This window comes from Telopea speciosissima, chromosome 3 (assembly GCF_018873765.1).
Source record: "Telopea speciosissima isolate NSW1024214 ecotype Mountain lineage chromosome 3, Tspe_v1, whole genome shotgun sequence".
Taxonomy (NCBI): domain Eukaryota; kingdom Viridiplantae; phylum Streptophyta; class Magnoliopsida; order Proteales; family Proteaceae; genus Telopea; species Telopea speciosissima.
In genome coordinates this window covers 71,570,110-71,593,900 of record NC_057918.1, presented here as the reverse complement: position 1 = coordinate 71,593,900, position 23,791 = coordinate 71,570,110, and the positions used below count along the sequence as shown (strand labels likewise).

The window sequence follows — 23,791 nt, the reverse complement described above, 5'->3', positions numbered from 1 at the left end:
TCAGCACTGGAACCTATGAGAACCATAGAAGCCGTTAGGCTGGCCCCTAAGGGGTAAGGGGAGTCGAACAGTCGAACTCTGTGATGCATATCAATTTAGGTACGCACCCTTGCTAACTGAGCTACATCTTTCGGGAAACACTTCTTTCTTTCATATTTAAAAGGCCCCAAAATATGAAGAAATAACTGGGGGGTTTTTTTTTTTTTTTCCGACAAGAACTAGAAGCACCTTGGTTTTATTTTTTTTTTATTTTTTAAATAACTAGTATGATTCAAAATGAATCCGTTTTTGGAAAACAAATATCATGTTTTCAAACATGTTTTCAAATGCATGGGAAGTCAAAATAGTGGCAGCCAAATAGAGTCCCAGCATATTAAGAAACAACTGAATTTTTATTTCTAATGTTTGTGCTCTAGTTCACCAATCTGAAATCTGAATGTGAGCCGTGTCTACTGTAAACTTCTGCGTATTTTACGTCGAAATGGAGCCATAGGTGAACGCTAAAATACCCAGCAAAGGTATATTTACCCAAATCGTTATCATCTCATGTTCGCTGCCCGAACAGGACCGTCTTGTCCCCTCACATGAGAGCGTGAAATGACGACCTAACCCCTTACCCGAACACACTGTCCGAGGGAGATTAAGTCATCATTTCGCACCCCATATGAGGGGACAGGACCTGAACAGGATTGGATAAAAATTACTATTTACCCCCTCCCTTATGTAGCTCTATATCCAGTGATAGTCAACGATATAGTCAAAGATACTCATACCATACACATGCATCCATTTCTGATAAAATATGCCGGATAGATGGTTGGGATCAACTGTTGGTATCTCTAGAGCCCTAATTATGAAGATAAAATGCGTAACTCACACACAAACCCCACCCCCCACCCCCAACCAAAAAAAAAAAAAAAGCGCGAGAATATCATGAAAAAGGAGAACTGTGAAAGTAAAGAATAATAAACAAAGAATTAACCACAGGAGCCCAGTGTAACATAAACAAATTGGAAGAGAATAAACGAATTTGTGGCTGTGGTCTCTTACCAAATTTAATTGGCAAATTAGAACGTGATGAAGGCATTGATGAGGTACACAGGAAGAAGTGAAAGAAAAATAAGAGTTGGAAAAACAGGAAGGGAACAAAAAAAAAAAAAGTACAGATATGGAAATGCTTTCCCCAGAAAAAATCTCAAGTTCATCATCATCACAGTAAGCTCACAAGTATGGTGAAAGAATGCACCCTCTAAACTCTATAGATGGCCTTCAGATATTCACAGGTCCAAACATGCTATATTCAACCATTGACAAACAAAATATCATTTTCTGCACCACCCAAAGCAGCAAGTAGCCTGAAAACAGGTAGGTAAAGTCAAGAATCAAATTCAGATGATTTGCAAATCAGCAGATTCAACTAAAATTAGACACATAGACATAAAGAGAATAACGTACAGTAGAATCATCATTTTTGTTCCCCCGATGACCATTGTAAGTAGATGACTCTGTTGGCATGACTGGTACCTTTCCTGACCCACCCTGCCTCTCCTCCCTCACTATATTGAAGATGTGAGTATACCCATCAGCCGATGCTGGGTTGTTCTCATCCCATTCACCAAATTTTGGTACGGCAGCTCCTTTATCAAGCTGCCACAAAAGAGAGCATATTAATACTGTACAAGAAGCTTAAAAAACTACTGGTGTTATCAGAAACCGAGAATGGTACACAGTTGCTTCCCCCTTGAGCAATTCTACAAGTGATGGCTCTCTGATCACACCATGCACCTCCTCCCCCCCCCCCCCAACCAAAAAAAAAAAAAAGAAGAGAAAAAGATAAATATATTAACACTCTTGTTTATGCATCTGTACTTGCGATAACGAATCCATGCATCAAAAATTATTTAAGCATATGAACTCAATGGGAAATATGGTAGAAGTTACAGTTTCATCTGCTCGAGTAGTCGATCTCAGTCGTGATCTTCCAGGGGTGGCGGGAGCTAAGCCATGGTTATGTTCAGATGAACCCTTTCTTTCCCAGGATGGTGAAGAAACCCCACTGCCTTTGCCTGCAACTCTCGCCTGCTGTGGATGGATGGGTGACTGTTCAATGCTTGAGCCACCACTTTGCCTGCCAGTCCTGGAGTCGCTAGTTCTTCGTACTACATTATCATAGCGGGCTGGAGAATCACTTGATCGTCTAAGGTCACCATCTTCCCTGCTTGACCGGCGCTCATGCTTTGGCTTTACTGCTCCTGGTATCACTGCTGCCTCAGGTTCAGCTCCAGTCTTTAATACAGGAGCTCGAACTGGAGACTTATCATCAGAAACTACATTTGCATATTCTTGAGGGTCATTTGGATTTATCATCTGTGTGCCGCTCTTGCCCTTCCTTGCCTTGTCAAAATAGGCTGTATAAGGGACATTTTCTTCACTCTCCCAATTTCCAAACTTAGGTACATGCGAACGTTGCTGCCAAAAGAACTTGAGCCTTGTTATTTCTAATAATCATACTAATAATCTTAGATTTTTATGTCTACTTGAGATAAGTCAATAATAATACTAATAAATGTGACCAAAAATACATTAAGAAAGGCTATTGCAGTAAGGAAAATCTTACCAATGCAACGGAAAAAAAAAAAAAAAAAAGATTTCATATTTTATGTGAATTTAGAGGCAAGTGTGTATGAGCAAAAAAGAACAACAAACAAACGCTGTCAACTCTTTATTTTCATTTGCATTCTTAGGTCCTAATTAATATTTATACTGCAGACCATGAGTATTCCCACACCACCCCGGGTCCTTGACTAGAGGATTCTTCTAATATACTTTTGCCATTCGCAACTCTATAATCAAGTAGGCACAAATATAAATGGCCCTTCTCCACTTATCATTTTGTTTCATATCTTTCAACCCTTCCTAGTGGAGACAAAACAGAATTATAAGGCCTACAAGTTATATCCAAAAGAAAGGAGGGCAGAAACAGGAAAAGAGGAAACCAGTGTCCATCTGGCAGAGGCTGCACAAATATAGATGCTATGTAATACATGGTAACAGATTGTTTTACTATAACTATATGATTGAATCAAATGTCCACCATTAGATTAGGTCATTTTAGGTTAAAAAAACAAAGAACCATTCGGTGGCAGCCATCATTAGAAGTGCTGTGAAGCCACAAAGGATCGTAAATTTTGACATCTTAAAAGGATATTTAGTCCACTATGTATGGAAACTCACTGTAATTAATAGCTGATCAACATAAACTGAGTTCAATACAAATAAAGAAAATGAGTTTAGACTTTAGATAAGTTGCTGAGGGTAAATAATAGGAAAGATCATTAACAATACGGACATCCCACTTGATTAACAGCTTTCATAAAGCATAGAACAGAATCACCTACAACTTTACCAAGAAGTAGTTCAACTATTGTGTCCATAGAAGTTCAATGTGACTTGAATATGGCTGATGGTTTTGGGAATTGTGACTTGTATCAATGAGACACCAGTCCACCTTTATTTATAATAATGAGATATGAGGTACAAAGACAATAGAGCCCCTAGGGCAACACCAAATAAACCCGAAGGACAATTCTACCCTAATGCCCCATATTAAAACACTCCCCCTAAAGTTGGTGCATGGATATCACACATGCTCAACTTGCACACAAGAAGAATAAACACTTTACTACTTAAACCCGTAGTAAAAATATCAGCTAACTAGTCTCAAACTTGACAAATGGAGTACAAATCAGTCTTTGTTCCAGCTTCTCTTTGATGAAATGGCAGTCAATCTCCACATGTTTTGTGCGATCATGCTGAACCGGATTGGAAGCAAAAGTGATAGCAGATTTGTTGTCGCAGTAAAGCATCATAGGTAAAGATGTAGGAATAGCCAAATCTTTCAACAATCCCTAGAGCCATATTAATTCGCAAATGCCATGGGACATGGCACGAAACTCAGATTCAGCACTTGATCGGGCAACGATAGTATGTTTCTTGCTCCGCCAAGTGACCAGGTTACTTCCAACAAAAGTGCAGTAACCGATAGTAGACCGTCGATCATCAGGAGAGCTGGCCCAGTCAGAGTCGTTAAGGGCTTCAACCCGCAGGTGATCATGAGGGGAGAAAAGAATTCCCTTTCCTGAGGCAGACTTAAAGTATCGTAATATATGGGTCACAGCTTCCCAATGTGAAGTGTAAAGGTCATGCATGTATTGGCTATCCATGCTGACAGCAAAGGCGATGTCTGGTTACGTATGGAGAGAGATATCAACTTTCCAACCAACCATTGATACTGTCCTTTATCCACAGGATCACCAGTCTTGCTAGAGAGACAAACATTTGCTTCAAGAGGAGTGTCTAAAGGTTTACATCCTAGGATGTCAGTTTCAGATAACAAATCCAACGTGTAATTCCATTGAGAGAGAAACACCCCTTTGGTAGAACGGGCAAGCTCAACACCAAGAAAGTACCTCAATTGGCCAAGGTCCTTGATCTCAAACTCTTTCCCAAGATATGATTTAAGACGAGAAATTTCCTAATTGTCGCTGCCAATGACAACAATATCGTCCACATAGACAATAAAAAGTGCAATCTTGGATCCAAATCTCTTGATGAAGAGGGTGTGATCAGCATTGCTCTGTGTGTAACCAAAAGAGACCATCGCACCATAAAATCTTCCAAACCAAGCTCGCGGGGAGACAACGCACGTTTCAGCTTGCATACTTTCTTATGAGTCTTCTGAGTAGCAAAACCAAGAGGGATATCCAGATATATCTCTTCTTCGAATTCACCATGGACGAATGCATTTTTCAAGTCTAGTTGCTGCAACTCCCATCCAAGGTTATTCATCTTCGCAACAGGAGCAAATGTCTCCTGTTAGTCGAGGCCATAGGTCTGCGTGATTCCCCAAGCAACCAACCTAGCCTTGTATCTATCTACAGTGTCATCCATATTTTGTTTGACACTAAACACCCACTTGCAACTGACTGTCTTCTTCTTCTGAGGAAGAAAAAAGACTAAATCTCAAGTGCCATTTTTTTCCAGAGCCTGCATCTCTTCGAACATGGCTGCCTTCCACCATGGATCTTGGAGAGCTTCCTGCCAGTTTTTAGGGAGAGAGACAAAGACAAAGGGGAAACAAAAGCATGATATGAGGAGGAAAGAGACTCATACGAAACAACCTGAGAAATAGGGTGTTGCGTACAAGCTTGAACCCCTTTACGGACAGCAATGGGAAGATCTAAAGAAGAATCTGAAATAATGGGAGACTATGGAGGGAGATTACCAAGAGGTGGCGGATCCAATGCAACAGGATCTGGTTGGCTTGGAGCAGCTCTGGTGGTGTCTATTTGCTTCCCATGAACTCAACGAGTATATGTATAAACAATAGGAGGAACAACAACAATGGGTTGAGTCTCCCCCTGGACAGGAGGATTATTTTCACCAATAAGAGGAGGCATATTAGGCATATCTTCTCCAAACCATGGAGAGTCTATGGGGGACCGAAAAGGAGAAAGGAAAAGATAGAAAGAGGGAAGCTAAAACAAGTGGAAACCAAATAAAGAAAAAATAAAATACTCATAAAAAAAAATAAAAATCACCCTCTTAACTCGAACTTATCCAAAGAGGGAAACTAAAACAAATGGAAACCAAATATGCTAACTTCTAAAATAAAGAGAGAATAAAATAAACTAAAACACATTATTTCCCCAAATAAGATAAATTCCTAAAATCCTACTAGATCCAAAAAAATTGGACCCGGTTCAATTGAGTTTGGGTCGATCCAAGGTAGTGCACCAGTTGGGCCGGCCCGGTCCAAGATTCTCCTGCATCAGAGTCACCCCCTTGATGAGATGCCAGAGAAAAATAGGGCGTAGCTTCATTAAAAATAACGTCCATAATCACATACATGCGTCGGGTCGAAGGATGGTAACACCAATAGCCCTTCTGAGTAGGAGAATAACTAACAAACACACACTTCAATCCACGCGGTTCCAACTTGCTAAGATGTTGGTGGTTTCGGGCATAACAGACACATCCAAATACCTTTGGTGGAATAAAGAAAGTATTGGATCCCTGGAGAACCTGAATAGGTGAGCAAAAATCAAGAACACGTGTAGGCATCCGGTTGATTAGGTAGGCAGCAGTCAGAACAGCCCCACTCCAATAATGTGGTGGTACATGCATCTCAAACATAAGGGCTCGTGCCACCTCTAGTAAATGACGATTCTAGCGTTCAGCCACCCCATTCTGAGCCAATGTGTCAGCACAACTGGTCTGATGGAGAATACCCTAAGATGCAAGATATGCTTGGAATGCCCCATCTTTATACTCCATCCTATTATCACTATGAAGAATTTGAATGGTGGCATTGAATTGGGTGTAGACAAAATTGTGAAATAATTGAAAGCAGGTGAAAACCTCACTTTTGTGGTTCATCAAATAAATCCAAGTACAACAGGTATAACAATCAATAAAAGAAACGAACCACTTATACCCAGAAATAGAAGTACAACAGGCAGGGGCCCACACCTCCGAATTGATTAACATAAATGGAGAAGCACTTCTACTATTTAAACTGCAATAATAAGAACGAGTTTGCTTGGCTAAAACACAAGCATCACAAAAAAACATCCTTGGGATCACATTTGGAAAATAAACTAGAAAAAGTTTTAACTACAGTACCCACAAAAGGGGGACCTAAACATCTATGCCAAAGAAGTAATTCAGGAAAAACTATGGGAGTGGAAGCTAAAACGGTTTGATGAGCATGACGAGGAGATGAAACAGCTTCGTCGAGCATATAGAGACCACCATGAGCCCTACCAGAGCCAATCGTTTCCCCCGTTACCAGTACCTAAAAGAGACAGTGAGACAAGAAAAAAGTCACTTTACAATTAAGGTCAGAAGTGAGACGACTAATAGAAATAAGATCTGTAGCAAAGTTAGGAACATATAAAACTGAATTTAAAGTCAAAGTGGGAGAGCATGTGATGGACCCCTGCCCAGAGACAGAGGAAAGAGAGCCATTAGCAATGTGAACCTTGTCTTTACCAGAACAAGGAGAATATTTGAAGAAAATACTAGTAGTACCGGTCATGTGGTCAGAGGCACCAAAGTAGATAATCCATAGACGAGAAACAATTGATGCACAATGACCAGCAAAATAAATACCTGGGGATGCAGAGTCCGAAGGTACCAAAGTGGAAGAGGAAGCGGAAGCAGGGCTGGCAGAGCCGGATGAATCCAACTTGGTTACCAAATGACGAAGGAGCTTAGTAAGCTCATCCTGAGAAGTGGAAGGGACAGAACCAGGTAAAGTATCAACTGTAGTAGCCTCTGTATGATTTGTTGGAAGCATAGTTGTCAAGGCGTCCAGGAGCCGTGGTCGCCTTGGTCACCTAGTTGGTGACACCTTGATTTTGGACCCTCTCCAATGCCTTGGGTCACCTAGACGCCATGACAACTACGGTTGGAAGAGGCAGTGGGACGACCATAAAGCTTCCAACAAAAATCCTTGGTGTGTCTTTCTTTCCCACAATAATCACACTAGATAGGTTCTTTGTCAAAACGATCATTGGGACAAGATGACCCACCTTTGGGTTGTAAGGGAGAACCAGAAAGAAGGGCTGATCAGTCCTAGGAAGGAGACAGCAACATGGCAGCCCGACGGCTATCCTTGAGTTGAATGAGAGAGTAGGTCTACTCCAAAGTAGGAAAAGGATCCCGGCTAAGCACCTGAGCACGGATCTGGTCATATTCCACATTGAGTCCAGCAAGAAAATCATACACCCTGAATTTATCTTTACATTTCTAGAATTTCATAACATCTGCAGGGGTAGAGGCCTGGAATGTATCATAGAAATCCAATTTCTGTCGAAAACTACACAGCTCAGAATAATACTGGGACAGACTGAGTTCCTTCTGCTTAGGCTCATGAAGTTTCTTGCACAGTTCATAGACCCGGGCATTGTTCCCAACCTGTGAATAAGTTTCCTGAGCAGCCTTCCAAATTCTTGCAGTAGTGTCCAAAAGGAGAAAACCCCGAGCAAGTTGGGGTTGCATACTACTAAGAAGGTAAGACATAACCAGGGAGTTGGCAGAACTCCAGTTCTCTTGTTCAGCACCTTCAGTAGTGGGTTTCCCCTTTGTACCAATGACGTAACTCAAATACCCGCGGGAGTCGATGGCAAAATAACAGAATCGAGACCACATCAAATAATTGCTCTCGTCTAAACGAACGGAGTATACAGGGAACGTGGGAAAGCCGTCATGAGAACCATGAACTTGCCCTTCAGTTCCAAATGTAGCAGAAGAAAGATCCTAATTGGTTGCCATTATTACACAAAAATATCCCACGGGAAAACAAAGCCACAAAGATGAAGAAGAGATGCTAAAACATCAACCAATCACCTAGAAAAATCCATAAAAGGTGGAAACAGCCTTTTAAATCATGAAAGAAGGCTGGAAAAAACAAACAAGGAGTAGGGAAAAAAAGACCCTTGGTGGTGGAGAAAAGAACCACCGAGGGTGACGGAAGTGTGGGAGACAATGACCTTGCCTATCGGTGGCGCTAGAAGGGAGAGAGAAAGACGCCGAGAGAGACCGAGAGGGAGGGAGGGAGGCGGTGGTGGTTAGGTGGTAGCAGTGGCGGCGCTGGGAAGAAATCGAGTAGGAGAAAGAAGAGAGGAGAGATTTGATTAGAGTTTGGAATCCCTAGGTCGATTCTGCTCTGATACCTTGATGGTTTTGGGAATTGTGACTTTCAGTCCACCTTTATTTATAATAATGAGATATGAGGTACAAAGACAATAGAGCCCCTAGGGCAACACCAAATAAACCCTAAGGAGAATTCTACCCTTATGCCCCATATCACAACAATGGCGCCCCTTGTTTACTACCCAAATGGAATATCAGATGTCTAAATAATGAAACAGTCTTATTAGGTGACCTCTGTACAGCTGGCCTGACATGTAAATTGGACTCTCTCCATCATAACCTAGAGGTTTTTGGTCTCCTCCCTCCATACCTACTAAACAAAAAGAGGCCAGCCTGTAGCTCATGTTTTGTGCATACAATTATACCTTTATGCCTATTGTCTTGCCTCAATTAGCATTTTTGCTTCACCATTTGTCTCATGAAACATTCTATAAGAGATACATAGCCATGAAATAAAGACAATAGAAGCAAGGAGCTTCAGTAAGGAAAATCTCATAAAGCATTCATCTACTGTTGCACCTAACTGCAGAAAATTCAATCAGTTATACGTTCACTATACAGTTCTGAGCTCTGGTACTCTCTCAATAGACTTTTTTTTCCCCTTTTTGGGGTACTAATAGACTCTTCTTATTCATCAATCCAAATAAGACTTCTATACAACTTCACACACACGAACAGCCCAATGTTATCCCCTCAAAACCAGTGCTTCCAAATGTTATTTGTACCACATCACATTTTTGGTAATGAACAGACAAAAAAACCCTCATAAAAACCTGAACGGAATACATAGAGGGCTTGGGCCCCACCTCTAATGGATTGTCCTCGTGCATTATAATCAATTTATCAATTCCCTTATCTATTGAGTACGTGAAGAAATTATAGCCACGTGGAACTGTGCATGATAACCACAGCACACTATCAACCAACATCGCATAGATTGTTGCCAGTTCCATTATCATTCAGCACCATCCTATATAAAGAAGGAAACCTTTGCTTGTCCCGCACTGTATGTCATTCCAAATTTCATCCGGTTCTCCTTCCCCGCTATAAAAGCAACTGAATTCTTCTATTGTCTTGAAAATTTCCCACGAAACAATCTCACATAATGTTACCTAACCGATACTTTTTATCATCATTTGGTTTGTACCATATCATGTCTCATTCAATCTTTCTATCCATTCCACTGCATTTGTTATCAATTCTCTGTAGTGATTCAAAGGGATTTTCTAGTTCTCCAGAAGAATTTCGACAAGAAAGATGTTTTGCAAGAATTTTAAGACCAGATTGCTGACCTCTTCTGTTACAAAAGCCTCTCAAGAAATTCTCTCTCACTTGAGAGGGATACTAGGGAAAGTAGTCACCAGGAATAGAATATATTCATTTTATTTGCATTCATAAAAACCTATTGAATGAAGGCAATGGTCCACACAAGAGTGATAAAATAGGAGGTTTTATCTCTGGACTGAAAACTCAACTGCTGATAGGGGGCATTGAATTAATTGTTTAAGAAAAAGTCCAAAAAATTTTGAACACATTAGTTCATGCATGTATATAAGAGTCTCTCCAAAAGACTGGGGTTCAAACAGGACCAGCATGTCACTAGGACACTATTGCAACCAAGAGCCTGGAAATCATGCCTACTAATTCCTAAAAAAGTTCAAAGAACTCAAATCTAAACAGACAACCCCACTTACCAATTATCTGCAGATCTAGCCACTCTATGTCAAAGAGACAACAGGAATAGTCGTTCAACCAGGTGCATAGAGAACCATATGGACATTCTTACACCAAGATCCATCCAAGGGGAGAAAAGTAAGAACATAAAATTTTTTACTAATTAGAATTCCTCATCTATTTTCTTGATAGATAAGATTTCCTCACCTTTCAGCAACAAACACTCAGAAATGTACATGTTACTTCTAAAAAAAAGGCCATCCCTACTCATAGATGACAACTAAGTTAGGAGAATAAGGTATAAGCTTATGGAACTTTGAACTTCTGATCATCAACAAAATAAAACTCCAGAGTAAATCATAATTAGGTGAATTTACTAGCAGAAACCCATATAGAGAAGATCACATTAACGCAAATTTATTCAGTTCCATAAAAATGAAGACTCAATCAACCAATGAAAATCCTATCTACATGCTCCAACCAAGAAACTAATCCACAAATCATCTACCATACAGATAAAGATTTGAACTTCCTATTATCAAACAGCCCAAAAACCCAAAAGGCAAGTCAACAAATATCTCTACCGGAAAGCACCAAATGAAAAGTCTTAACCCAATAAAATACCAACTGATCTTAACATAGCAAACCCAAACTATAATGAAAAATACAACACCATTAATATCTTGAACGTTTCCCAGCTGAGCTTCCTCCCCACCTCCACCACCACCAACACCCCCCCCCCCAAAAAAAAAACCCCTAATCAACAACCTAAATCCTCCTTCTTTTTTTTTTTTAATCAAACCCAAGAAAAGGAATCAGTAAAGTCCACCTAAAAATGGAAAACCATAAAACGAAAAAAGTAACCAAAATCAAACTCAGATGCCCATATATTACCCCCCCCCCCCAACCCAGCCACTCCAAAATTCCAACTTTTTCTTCTCCAACCACAAGGAACACCTAAGAATCCAATATCCCCCTTTCTCTCCAGATGAAAAGGCATATGGTTTATGAAATGAGCAAGTATCCGTCTAGATTCCCTTCTAACTCTCAAATCCAATAAATATGTAAAACCAAGATGACCAAACCTCAAAATCCTTTGATTTTCATTTTTTTTCTTACAATCCAAAACACCCCTTCAAAACAAACCATGGAAAACGCTTCTTTAGCGTTAACAGAACCCAAGAGAAAGACTACAGAATCCAATCAAACCATTTTAGTTCCATCTCCATAGTATTCGGACAGAAAAAAGCCAAGAAAACAACATAAGAGAGACTCAATTTCAACCAAACAAGATCAAATAAAGTGAACTCACCGCCATTTTTCTTGAACCAAAATCAGGACAAAAGCTAGAAATGGCAGCAAACAAATCCTTCAAAAGATTACACTTCTCTTCTGGATAACTTCAAAAATCCAGCAAAAGATTCAGAAAATCTAAGATCTTTCCTTCTGCACCAGTTTGGAATTGGAAGACCCAACAAAAGAAAGATACCCCATCGACCGGCGCCACCGGTAATGTTTTTGTTTGACCTCTGGACCCCTCACACCTCTTTCTCCTCTGTTTCACAAGTCCCTCTCACCATTCGCCTTATACGTTATGCTTATCTGTATCTACAGTCTCTCTCTTTCTCTCTCTCTCTCTCTCGCGGTCAGTTTTTAAGCTTTGCACTGTTGAGTCTGTTGACTGGACTGCAAATACATACGGTTGGTGATGTTTTAATGGCGGCTGTCTTAAAACTATTTTTCTTTTCTCATTTAATTTAATTTTCTTTTACTTTGCTCCACGTTTTCTTTGAGCCCTCTTGCCCTAGCGGGAAGCTCTAATTAGGATATTACTTTTTTCTTTATTTTTTGATAAACTAATTAGGATATTACCCTTTTAAATGAGAAAAATATCTCTTTTCGGGATTATTGTATAATCCATACTCCATAGATCAATTCATCAATAATTTTTGGATTTTTTTTTCTTTCAGTTATTTACTTCAGTCAAGAGAAAGTCACAAATTGTTATGCCTCAAATTTTAGTCAAGAGAAAAGTTGTTATTTTTAAATTGAAATTGTTCCAATGAGATGCTTGTCGAATCCTATATCATATAGACTAACCCATGATTTGTGGCATCGGGATCATCACCGGGGATTGGAGTGCCCAAGGAAGCATCCCACGTTGGTGGGTTGCTGGGTGCATGGGGATGTGTGCTCCTAGGCACTTCAAATGTGCCCAGCACCCCTGCACTATAGGATGCCTCCCTGGGTGCTGGGGTCCCTAGAAAGGAATTGGATCCTAGTTTGTGGTAAATAGTGAAGCATTATACTTCACTAGGCATAGTAACGAGGAAGAAAATCTATATATATATTTAAATGATTTCTTTTATTTTTTGGTGGGGGTTTTTATTTTTTGGGAGAGTATCCTAGACTAGACGAGGATCTACTGCTTTGTTGAATCCTGTTGAAGTAGAATTTTTTTTATAGAACCTATTGAAGTAGAACAGATGGGGTTTGGGGTTTATTATAGACCAATCCAATGTGGGAAAAATTTAGCTTTTTTTATTTATTTTTGGTGTATGACCCACTATGAACCAATCAACTTTAAACAGTTAATTAGGATAAAAATGAATTCTTTTTTTTCATAAAAAACACCTCTCAGAATATGAAGCAAACAACCTGTTCCACCTCCACATGAAGGAAATGTCTCTAACTTCCATATATCTAGGGGGTCCTTTATGTTGGAAAAATCAAAAAGAAAGAATCTTTCGCATGTTGTTGATAGAGCCTAAGGCAAATTAACCTCAAGCTTCTTTGTCATCATAGGTTGGGAGATCATTATTTAAAAAATATGTTCAAAGTTCCATTCCGACTTATCTTATATCATGTGTTTCTGTTCTTTAAACAAATTTGTAGTAAACTAGAGAGCATTAATGCTCAATTTTGGAGAGGCAATACTAATGACCATAGGATTTTGTCTCTTATCCCTTGGGCAAAGAGGGTGTAAACTGATTTTTTTTTTTTTTTTTTTTTTTGGGAGGGGGGCGGGGGGGTTCTTGGTTTTCGACTTAGTCATATTCATACTGAAGCTCTTCTGCTATGTCTAGGTTGGAGAATGGCCACTAAACCACTTTCATTCTGGAGTAAGGTCATTGAAACAATATGCTTCCCTAGACATTGTATTTTGTCAAAAGACTTTAAGGCCAAAAATGACATTTTGATCTAGAATAGCATTGTGCAGATTATTCCTTCTCTACAACAAATAGTCACCAACCCGATATTTTCGTTGGTTGTGGTGCTCCTAACCAGGCTATTTGTTTCAATAGAGTTTCAGACTTGCTTGTTGGTAGGGAGTGGAATGTGCCCTTGATTAACTCTCTCTTCAGTCAAGTTATTGCTTAAAGGAATGTATGCATTCCTCTTGCCTTCCACAGCCATGAGGATATCACTAAGAAAGCTATTCTTTCTACTAAGGTTGCAACAAATTTTTTTATCTTCTAGAATTTCTTGTTGCTCGCCTATAGGCGATATTCCTTTGAACTTTGGGTCTCAGTTCTCTCTTTGGACTTCTTTATGGAAAAGCCAAGGCTCACCCTAAGTTTAAGGGTTTTGTTAGGAAACTTTTGAACAATGGCATTACTACCAAAGAGAAGCTCTGTAAGTTTTTAACTACTGATGTGTTTTTCCCCCTCTTTGTGGTCTGGAGAGAAAAACAGATTGACATCTATTTCTATCTTGTCTCTTTTTTAACTGGATATGGACAGCAAATCTTCTAGGCCTTCGAACCTAATTTCTACAGAGAACCTCCTTACAAGATATACTCTCGAATCTGTTAACCTATGGGGGAAGTTCTAAAGCAAATAGATCTTTTATCATATCAATCTTTATTGTTTTTCGTTACTTTATATGAAAATATATGAATAACTACATTTTTTTCTAAAGGATACTCCAGATCCTTCTCATGTATTGATGAATGCAAACAATTGAATCTCATCAGTCACACCCACTCACCCTTTCCCCAAATATTTCTGAGGATTCTATTTTGTTATGGACAGATTATTAAAATCTTCTCTCCATGAACACCAATATCATCATTTATAATGGTAGCTTTTTTGCATACCTTAGGAAAAGCTGGATGAGCCTCAGTTTCCGATAGTTGATGGTAAGATTGTAAGTGTTTATTTAGAGTATGGTTTTGTAGGGAGCACACAGGAGTCTCAGTGAATATTCGGGTTAAAAATAAATAAATAAAATAAAAAGAGCACACAGGAGTCAGTGGCGCAAGTAATGCTCGAAGGAATTAAAAAATACCAGGTTGTTAGGTCTCACAGTTGTCGACATTTGGACTGACTGTGAACCAGTAAAATTGTTGAAACAAGGATGAGAATCTTGGCCTTGGGACCTATTCACTTTTTTGTGGGAAATTCAGTTCTTCCTGGAACTATTTCAATCTCAGTGTATTATCAAACAATGTAGATGGATGATCTCCATAGCTCACCACCTTGTGGTCTACGCTCATTTAAATAGCTATAGGAAGGATATGAATAGTCCTGATCTGTTTTCCTGAGAGTCTAATAAGTTCTCTCTTTAATCCAACAAAAAAAAAAAAGAAACCCACTGTGGGTCAGACGGGGGACGCAAGAGGGCCATTTATTGTTACACTACTTATTACCTATTACTATTAGTTCGAGAGAGTGGGGGATAGGGTAGTCGAATAGTCGACATCTCCTTGGACTTACGCTAGACCTCCACTGGCTAGCTACCGCCACTAAGCTAGAAGATCATCCCCGATTTAGACTGAGTTCTAAGAGAATATCATGGTTTGAGGAATCAGAATCAAATGTAGTGAATCATCCGATTCAAAAATAGGTTGAGCCTAATCTTGATCGTAGTCGATTTTTGTAACCCTCTTTGGAACCACCTAGTTTCATGTTTGATCTTTATTTTGCGATTGTTTCCTTCTTTTAGTTAATAAAACAGTACAATATTAATGAAGCTTACTTTTGGCACCAAGATTCTCAAAATTATTGAATAAAAAACTTTAAAAATCTCAGAGTTTGAAAGAAAAAAAATTCCTTGCTTTTGCTCTCCAATTCTATTTTCTAGGATTTCAATCCAATCTGGTTTCAATCAAACCGGAATAGAAACCGATGGAGGCTGATCCAATAAATACTTGAACCACGAAAGGGACTACCCACCCCCCCCCCTTTGAAAGAACATCTTCAAGACCCAACTTTGTTTTGTAATCAAATTTGCCTTACAATTTAATTAGGGTGTCAAATTGGAACCGGAATTGAAAATCAAAATCGAAATCAAGCCTAATAATCCAAATCAATCCAAACTAAATAAATTCGGTTATGGCATGTAGAAACGGAATACACTTGGTCCAATTTCAGTTATGGAATGTAGGAACCGAATACGGAGCAATCGAACCAAGCAGATAAGATTTAAGTATCGAAGTTTAGAACCGAGTCAAAATTCAGTTCGATTTCGATTCACACTAACACTCCCTTGGATCGAACCGAAACCAAACCAAATATCTGAAACCAAACCGATTGACAAAGCTTAGTTTCAGCAACCCACCCTACCTTAAGGCACTTTTTGGTTGCTCTTGGTTCAAAAAGGACAATGGTTCTTTTAGGACCACCAAGGTGGTCCCCTAAGTATTTCCACAGAAATATAAAAGGTGACTAGAAAAGTTAGAACCAGTATCAGCCAACCACGACATGGATCAGCTAATGAAGTGGTCCATTTATTTCACAAAACCATTCTTAAAATATGTATTACCCTTTTAAGTTTTAACCAGTTATAATTTAGGTAGGCCAGTACTCAATTGATTGGTCAATTCCAGAATGTCCAATCCATTCCGAAATGAAGTCCCTTTCTATACTGGACCAGTCCTTGTTCATTGGTTCAACTGGTCGAACCAATTAGTTCATTATTGTAACATAAAACAAAAAGTGCCTATACGTAAGTGGAATGACGTAATAAAATGAACGGCTAAGATTATATCCTGATGTAAGTGACCAGACATCCCTAGCTTCCCCGCACGTACTGCTAAGACCTTAATTTTTCAATTAAATCTCTAATCCTTCCTTAAACTCGATTACCAAAAGAGAAATATCTGGATTAGTTTATTCCAGTGGCTGTTGTTAAATCTTAAACCAACCAAAATGACGGGGCACTTTACTTGATAGATTATTATAATAATTGTGATCGTGAGATATAATATAATAATAATAATAATAATTTAATCTTAAATTGTTTTCTTATTGGGAAGATTCTCCACCAACTCCTAATTAAAATGTTAAATTGAGCAAATTGCACAATTACAGCTAATCCTACACAAAGATTATGAGTATTTGACTTGGGAGGAAGAGTACACCCACCAACGTAAAACGTGTAATCATGATACTTCTCCTCTGTATATTCCTAAGTTGTTAAAGCAGAAGCCCATGTTTTAGCGAGAGGGGCTTCCCTGCTGTCTTTTTCTTTTGTTTGGTGGGTTAATCCACCTAGCTTTGTTGTAAATCCTTCTCTTCTGAAGAGGAGGGACTTTGCTGTGTGTTTTGAATAAAGTTGTTTGGACTGTAAGGCTTTTTTGATGGACCAAAAAAAAATAACAAAAAAAACCAACGTAGAACGTGTAATCTTGATATTTCAAATCTGTCCATTTGCATTAACAAACCAAACCCTAAGGTTCCATTTGGTTGAAAGGGTAGTGAAAGGAAATATTCACATTTTCTATAAAATATATTTTACTTTTTAATGAAATATTTTTATTTCTTTTGCAATTAAATATAAAAATTGATCTTTTATTTTTGTGAAAAAGAGAAAATGAAATCTACTTTGTCTCACGTGGGTCTTGCGTTTAGACACAAAAGTGTGCAATAGTACCATCTTGTCTCCCATGCTCTCATTGGATCCCATGCTAATGCAGGTTCTATACGACTAGACATCCATCTCAATCTCTTATCCTTTTGTAAAATATATTTTTCTAAGAAAATATTTACATTTCCCTTGTAACTAAAAAAGCCTAAAATAGATAAAGATGTAGAGGAAAAAATTTCAATATTGATCGTGCGTGGATCTTTTCTCAAGCTCCTCTACTGATTAATCATGTGGGACTCGTAATACCGCTCTCCCCAAAAAAAAATATAATAAAAAAGAAACAAAATTTTTTGCCGCCCTACACACACCCAAACATAGAGAGAGCGAAATAAGTACCCTCCCCTCATGAAAGGCAGTAATAACTGTCCTGTTAATGCCTCCCCATACGCAAATAAGGATTCAGATCCTCTACTGCCGAGCTACCCGGCAGGACGGTGTTGTCGAGACACAGCGAGGCGGGGGAATGACCACCTTACCCCTGGCTGAGCGCCTTGCCTGAACAGGGGTAAGGTGATCATTCATTGCCTCGCTGTGTCTCGGCAGTAGGGTCCTGTCAAGGCACACTCTCCACAAGGGGGCCTTTCTCTATGTGGCCCACTTGTGCATCTCTATTTACTGAACCATTTCTCGTATCATGATTGATGTGATGTTCTAACTATATATGCATATACTTTTCTTCGGTGATGTGCCATTTTTTTTGATAAATTGGTGATGTGTTATTTCAATCCAAGAAAAGAAGAGATTCCATATAAATACCCCTCTAGTCTATATCAAAAATAAATGTTGATGGTGCATTACCTAATTCTGTTACATCAGCTGCCTCCAATAACAAGGGATCATAAAAGAAAGAGTTATGACATATGGTTGGCTATACTTGGTTCAATCTATATTAGTATTGGCCGACACCAATACTGATACTTGATCAATATTTGATTTATATCGTATCCAAATCAGTATTTGCCGATATCGATATTGTACTAATACTTAGATCATTATTGAATCAATGATACGATATAGACAAAGGGTAAAATGGTTAAAATAATATTAATATCAATATTCTTAAGAATAAAAATGTTCGATATGAACTGATATATATTGATATTGATATCTACTTTAAAATTGATCGAGATACTCGATCAAATATCATGAACTAAATCCATTAAGGTAAAGGAACTAAGACCTGAGTGAATTGTCTCATAATCTCTAAACCACCATCACCACTACCATCATTGTCGCCATTAGCACCTCTCTCAAAGAAATATAGCAAATCTATTCTCAAAAATTGAACTATCAAATAGATTTCTTGTACTTGAAATATTTCAAATTAATGCAACCAAAATAATATCAATTTTTTTGACTAAAAATCTATTTGTTGACTGTTTCATGAAATCAATCCAAAATCAAAATAGAAATCATATAAAATCTGACCTCCCATCTAGTTTTTATCTTTTATTTTTTATTTTTTTGAAATTAAAACAATTGAAATAACTTTGAGAATGGACAAGACTTAACTATTAAGGACAACGTACAGTTGTTGGATCTAGATCACCCACCTACCCAATCATGTAGAAGAAAAACATATATATAAGAGAGATATTCAAGATTTGGCAAACATTATTACATAAACACCCTTAAATACCTGAAATGCTCATTAAATTGATTGGGTGATGTCTAAACTGTGAAACGGACGATAAAAATGTCATTTCAGCAAAAAGTAGAAAAAAGACTACCAAAAGAAAAGAAAAGAAAAAGGAAAGGGACGTAAAGATGGAATTTTTTATAGGTGATGAGATTGTGATAAATTAATAGTACCTAAAGTCCAAACACGTGGGGCTTTGAAAGTGAAGAAAATTTTGGGCTTTTCTCTTTTTCTCTTGTCCAAAAGTCTATACTGTTAATTAAAAGTTGGGCAATAGATACTTCTTCGGTAGTAGGGCATTAACATGAATGGGATTTTTTATTTCATGGGTGTGGGATATTGAGACGGTAATTTTACGCAGTCCCCTATGTCTTGGCGTAAGATTGTGTGATCAAATACATTTCTTTCTTCCTTAAAATATAAAATGGTACAAGTTTTCCTTCACCCACGTCTAAAGGAACCGACCATGTGATTGGACTTTTGAGGAGTCATTATAGTCCCACCTGTTATTAACAAAGTTGAAACTACTCCTCTGTGATGAATCCCATGGCATTGATTAGGGGTATCAATTCCAAGCCCGCGCCGGTAGGCCCGACTGGGAAAATATGAATAGGCTCGGCCTATTTGTTAAAATTTGTCGGGTTCAAGGCTTCAAGCTCAAACCGAATATTATTTGGTCATTCTCAGTGTGGACGTCCAACTTGATGGTCGTTCGATTGGGACTGACATGTTTAGAGGCCCTTTAGAGCCCATTTATTCAGTCAAACACATTTAAAGCCATTTAAAGATAAATGGCTTAGTAGCCCATTTTAGACCCGTCTAAGACCCGTTTAACCTGATTATTGGTAGCCCAATTAAAGACCGGTACCGACCAACCATTTATAAATGGGACCATGCTTGCCATATGCAGGTCTGAATCGTCAGACTACCAATTTGAGCAATCACAGTGCAAAGGGGAAAATGGTGAGGCCCGACCAAGCCCAACTTGTTGACATCCCTACCATTGATGACAATGGTGAAGTTGTGAAGAGAAGGGAAACTCAGTCCAAGGATAAAAAAAAAGAGTCATTTTCAATTCAGCGAAACAACAACGTGGACGGACAAAGGAAAACCTCAGAAATGGGATCAGATTATAAGCCATGATCACTTGAAAGTATTTGTCTAATAAAGATGGGGGTGTGGGACCCATTAGATATAGGTTTAATTGGAATCAGAATCAATCATGGCCAACTTGGCCGATCCAATTTTGATTCCTCAAACCAGGGATTGAAAGAGAAGCATAACTTGGAGGCCTAGATTGTAATATCCCAAGTTCCCAACACATGGGGGTTGAAAATTGGAATTGAGGAAATTTTTCAATGACATATATGAAACCTACACCTGTAGCAAGAATGTTTGTAGCAGACAAGAAAATGAAATAATTCACTTCTTTAGGTTCATAAATACGTTCCTAGGTTTTGGTATTTTCTAAAATACCGTTTGAGATCCCATTTCTTGTCAGCCTTGTAACAGGAACATTCCTAGCACAAGTGTAGCAGCAAAATTTCATCCCATAGGGGAGGTGGTGGGCACAACCCCATGAAAAACGGCAACGGTAGTAGTTGCAACTTGCAACTGTTCAACCGAACAATATGCTTCGATAAATTTTTAATTTTTTTTTTTTTAAATTGTAAGATAAGTAGCATTGCTTAACGATGCTCTTACGTACCTCAGCTGGTTGGCACTGGTATGGCAATTTCCATAGTTGTTGACTGTTAAATCACGCCATGGGTAACATGACATGGTTCTTCTCTATGCCAATTTCATTTCTAAGGTTTGAACTTTGATCTATTATGCACTCTAAAGTGAAAATAGGCGTTTTGGATTGTGTCTTACTAGGGGGAATGGATACAAAGTTACAACCTCAACATGGTTGATACCTACCTAAAACTCATATTATATTTGGGAAGAGTTTTTTTAATCCGGGGGAGTGGCCCTATGCCAACACGGGGGCCAATAGAAGCGCACAAAAAAAGAATCAACATGAGCGGGATTTCACCTTTCATGGGGGCGGGATGGTCATTTTGCCCCATACTGTACCTGAGCACAGGAGTCATGCTCTAGGATTGAGTCTTTTTAGGGAGAAAGAATGTTGTCTAGTTGCGCAGCATATGCTACTGCCTCCTGTGTCAATCTCTTTCCTCCCACAGTAGGGTCAAATATGTCATTTCATATGAGAGAGATAGACACAAGGAGATACGTTGTGCAGCATGAAAACATTGTTTCTTTTCTTTTCAAGTGCATATGACAATATTATTTCTACCTATATTTTATAAGGAAGGGGGTCGTTGCCAGGCTATGTGGCCCATGCACTAGCACGGGGTCGAATGAGCGCGCATGTGGGGACATCCACAATGGTGGAATTTTTCATTTCATGGGGAGTCATCTTGCCTATGTCTTGGCATGGCACAAACACCAAGTAGCTTGGTAGCCTTCTTTATCACGTTTTATAATTATATTTTGGGAAGGCGTTTCTAGCCCAATAGTGGAAGTTCCATAGGCAGCAAGAGCCAATAAGGTCCCTTCATCGCTTCAATCAATAAGGGGTAGAGAGGTTATTTCATTTAGGGGGAGGCGAGGGAAAGAGAGAGGGTGCTAGCAGAGGCTATGCCCCTGGGCTGGAAACATTCACCCTTTTAATTTTTTTAGGGAGAGGGTTCTCTAAGCAAGAGGCATAGAGAAGCCCACCTATTATGTTAGGTAAAATGGCATTGTGCATTGGAGGCATAGAGAAGCCCACCTATTGTGTTAGGTAAAATAGCATTGTACATTGGAGGGTAGCAAGAACCGTTCATGTGGGGAGGAGAGAGAAAGACACAGAGATGCTGATGTACCCTATGCCAACGGATCAAAGAACATTTTTTTCCCCTTTTTTTTATATAAACAATGGAAATGTATTCTTTGTCCGAGAGCCTGGCCTACACCAAAGATCTCTATGTCTATCTCGCTCTCCTCCCTAATAGAGGATAGATATGTCATGTCATATGGGGAGGAGAGATATATATAGACACATCCGAACAGAAAACATTTCTCCATAAACAATTTATATTTCTTTCCAAATTCAAAAGAATTTGAGTGCAAAGTAAATTTAAGGGGATAATCTATTTGTAACTTTTTTTTTTTTTAATCCTTGGTTCTTTTTAAGTAGGGGAGTGTTGTGTAACTTACCCCTCTCCTCCCTCCATCTTTGGTTTGGCCGACTGGCTCCCTCTCCCATCCTCACCATGTGCATCTTCCTCCCCTCCTTCGCATCGCCCTCACCCCTCCCCTGCACTCAACCATTGTGGTTATGCATTTTAAAGGACCAAAGTTGTCTTATGCATAAGCTAAAGCAATAATAAGTAAATTGTTATTCTTAAATGTTTTATCGAGTTTTGCAGGACCCAATCATATACGCAGACACTCTTATATTGACATGTACTATGGAATGGGGTTTGGCAGTACTAGTGTACATGCCCTAGATTCCATAACGATGGTGTTGATTAGTAGAGGGTTGGTACATGATGATTTATTATTATGTAGGGGTTTATTTAGAATTTGCTAAAATAATTGGTTATTTATTTAATTAATGGATACGGTGCAAATTGTAATTATCCATAAATTAAAATAAATAATTAATTATACTATTCTCTATTAGATTCTGCTTCTTCACCAATTAGAAGCATTTTATGATTAAATAGGATCAAGCCAATGAGGAGAGAGAGTGTCTGACTCTCACTAGGAATCATCCAAGTACGGTTTTGGAAACCCTATTATTTAAACACACCAAGGGGAGGGGGCAGCCCAAGGATTCTCCGGCCTTGGACGAATTTTGGCTCCTCCCTTCCCCCCTTGGATGAATTTTGGCTCTCTCTCTCTCTCGTTAGGGTTTTTGAAAACCCAGATCTGTACTTGAAGAACTGAAGAGGATCTAGGATTGGCTTGGAGAACCTCGGCTGCACCATTGGAGTTTCATAGCTGTTTACCTGGTGTGCTCGTTGGAGGAAGAACCACTGTCTATTGGAGGAGCAACACTTGAGGCTTATCATGTTAGCAATTTTTGATTAATTCTTCTTGTTTTTTTAATTATTGATTATTTATGGGATGCGAAAGAAACCCAAATCGATCTTTTTTATTGCGCATTTAGGTATGTGATGGATCCCTCTTTCCATGAGATGGAAAAGATATGAATTTTCTCTTTGTTATAGATCCCATAATTTTATGGGACATGAAAGAGATGGATTGAGTATTGGTTTTTCATACCATACCCTGATTGGGTTACACCAGGGTTCCCATGGGCGATCATGGGCAACTCAGAGATTCCAAGAGTTGTGAATCCTCGCATGGATGATTCTGATTTATCAGGATCAACAAGGAGATGATCCCATTGACTGCTATTTGTGATTAACAGTGTGGTATCAGAGCCACCTTTCTCACCCATAGATATCATATAATTAATTGAATATAGTTATTTTGTATGAGATGCAATTTCTTTAATTAATTTATTCTTGGTTGAATATGGTAATGGATTGGTTTTGCACATGTGCTGTAATTTTGGTTGTAACAACCTTGCCATGTGCACATGGTTGGTTATGGTTGTTGTAACAACTTTGCCTATGTAAGATGGTAAATTTTTTTATTAAATTTTTTGGTTTTATCATAGGATTTTAAAAAACCCATTATTCTAGATTTAATAAAAAAAAATTGTACCCAACCATCCTTGCACATACCTTGTTGCCCCTGCACGCCAACTGCCTGAATAAGGAATAAGGCTGTGATGGGCCCTACCAGATAGAGCCCATCTAACCTAAAACCCTAGTATTTCCTATAAATACTAGCTGGAGGCAGCAACCTGTTTATTCCAAACTTGAT

The 23,791-nt window shown here is 38.8% G+C and overlaps 1 protein-coding gene across 1 annotated transcript; it reads right to left on the bottom strand.

Moving 5' to 3' along the window:
• Positions 1–1,010: 1,010 nt before the first annotated feature.
• Positions 1,011–12,018, bottom strand: LOC122656842 (RPM1-interacting protein 4). Its single transcript, XM_043851507.1, has 4 exons — positions 11,705–12,018; positions 1,942–2,469; positions 1,456–1,647; positions 1,011–1,355 (listed from the first exon to the last, which is right to left on the bottom strand). Exons 1-4 carry the CDS (start codon positions 11,708–11,710, stop codon positions 1,323–1,325), a joined length of 759 nt encoding a protein of 252 aa, XP_043707442.1. The 5' UTR covers positions 11,711–12,018; the 3' UTR covers positions 1,011–1,322.
• Between the last annotated feature and the right edge of the window lie 11,773 nt (positions 12,019–23,791).

What these genes read in the sequence shown, in the direction of transcription:
- LOC122656842 (XM_043851507.1), bottom strand. An exon ending in CTACTCGAGCAGATGAAACT is followed by an intron (nt 1,648 to 1,941) that starts GTAACTTCTACC and finishes CTTTTGTGGCAG; the next exon opens with CTTGATAAAGGAGCTGCCGT. An exon ending in ACAAAAATGATGATTCTACT is followed by an intron (nt 1,356 to 1,455) that starts GTACGTTATTCT and finishes ACCTGTTTTCAG; the next exon opens with GCTACTTGCTGCTTTGGGTG.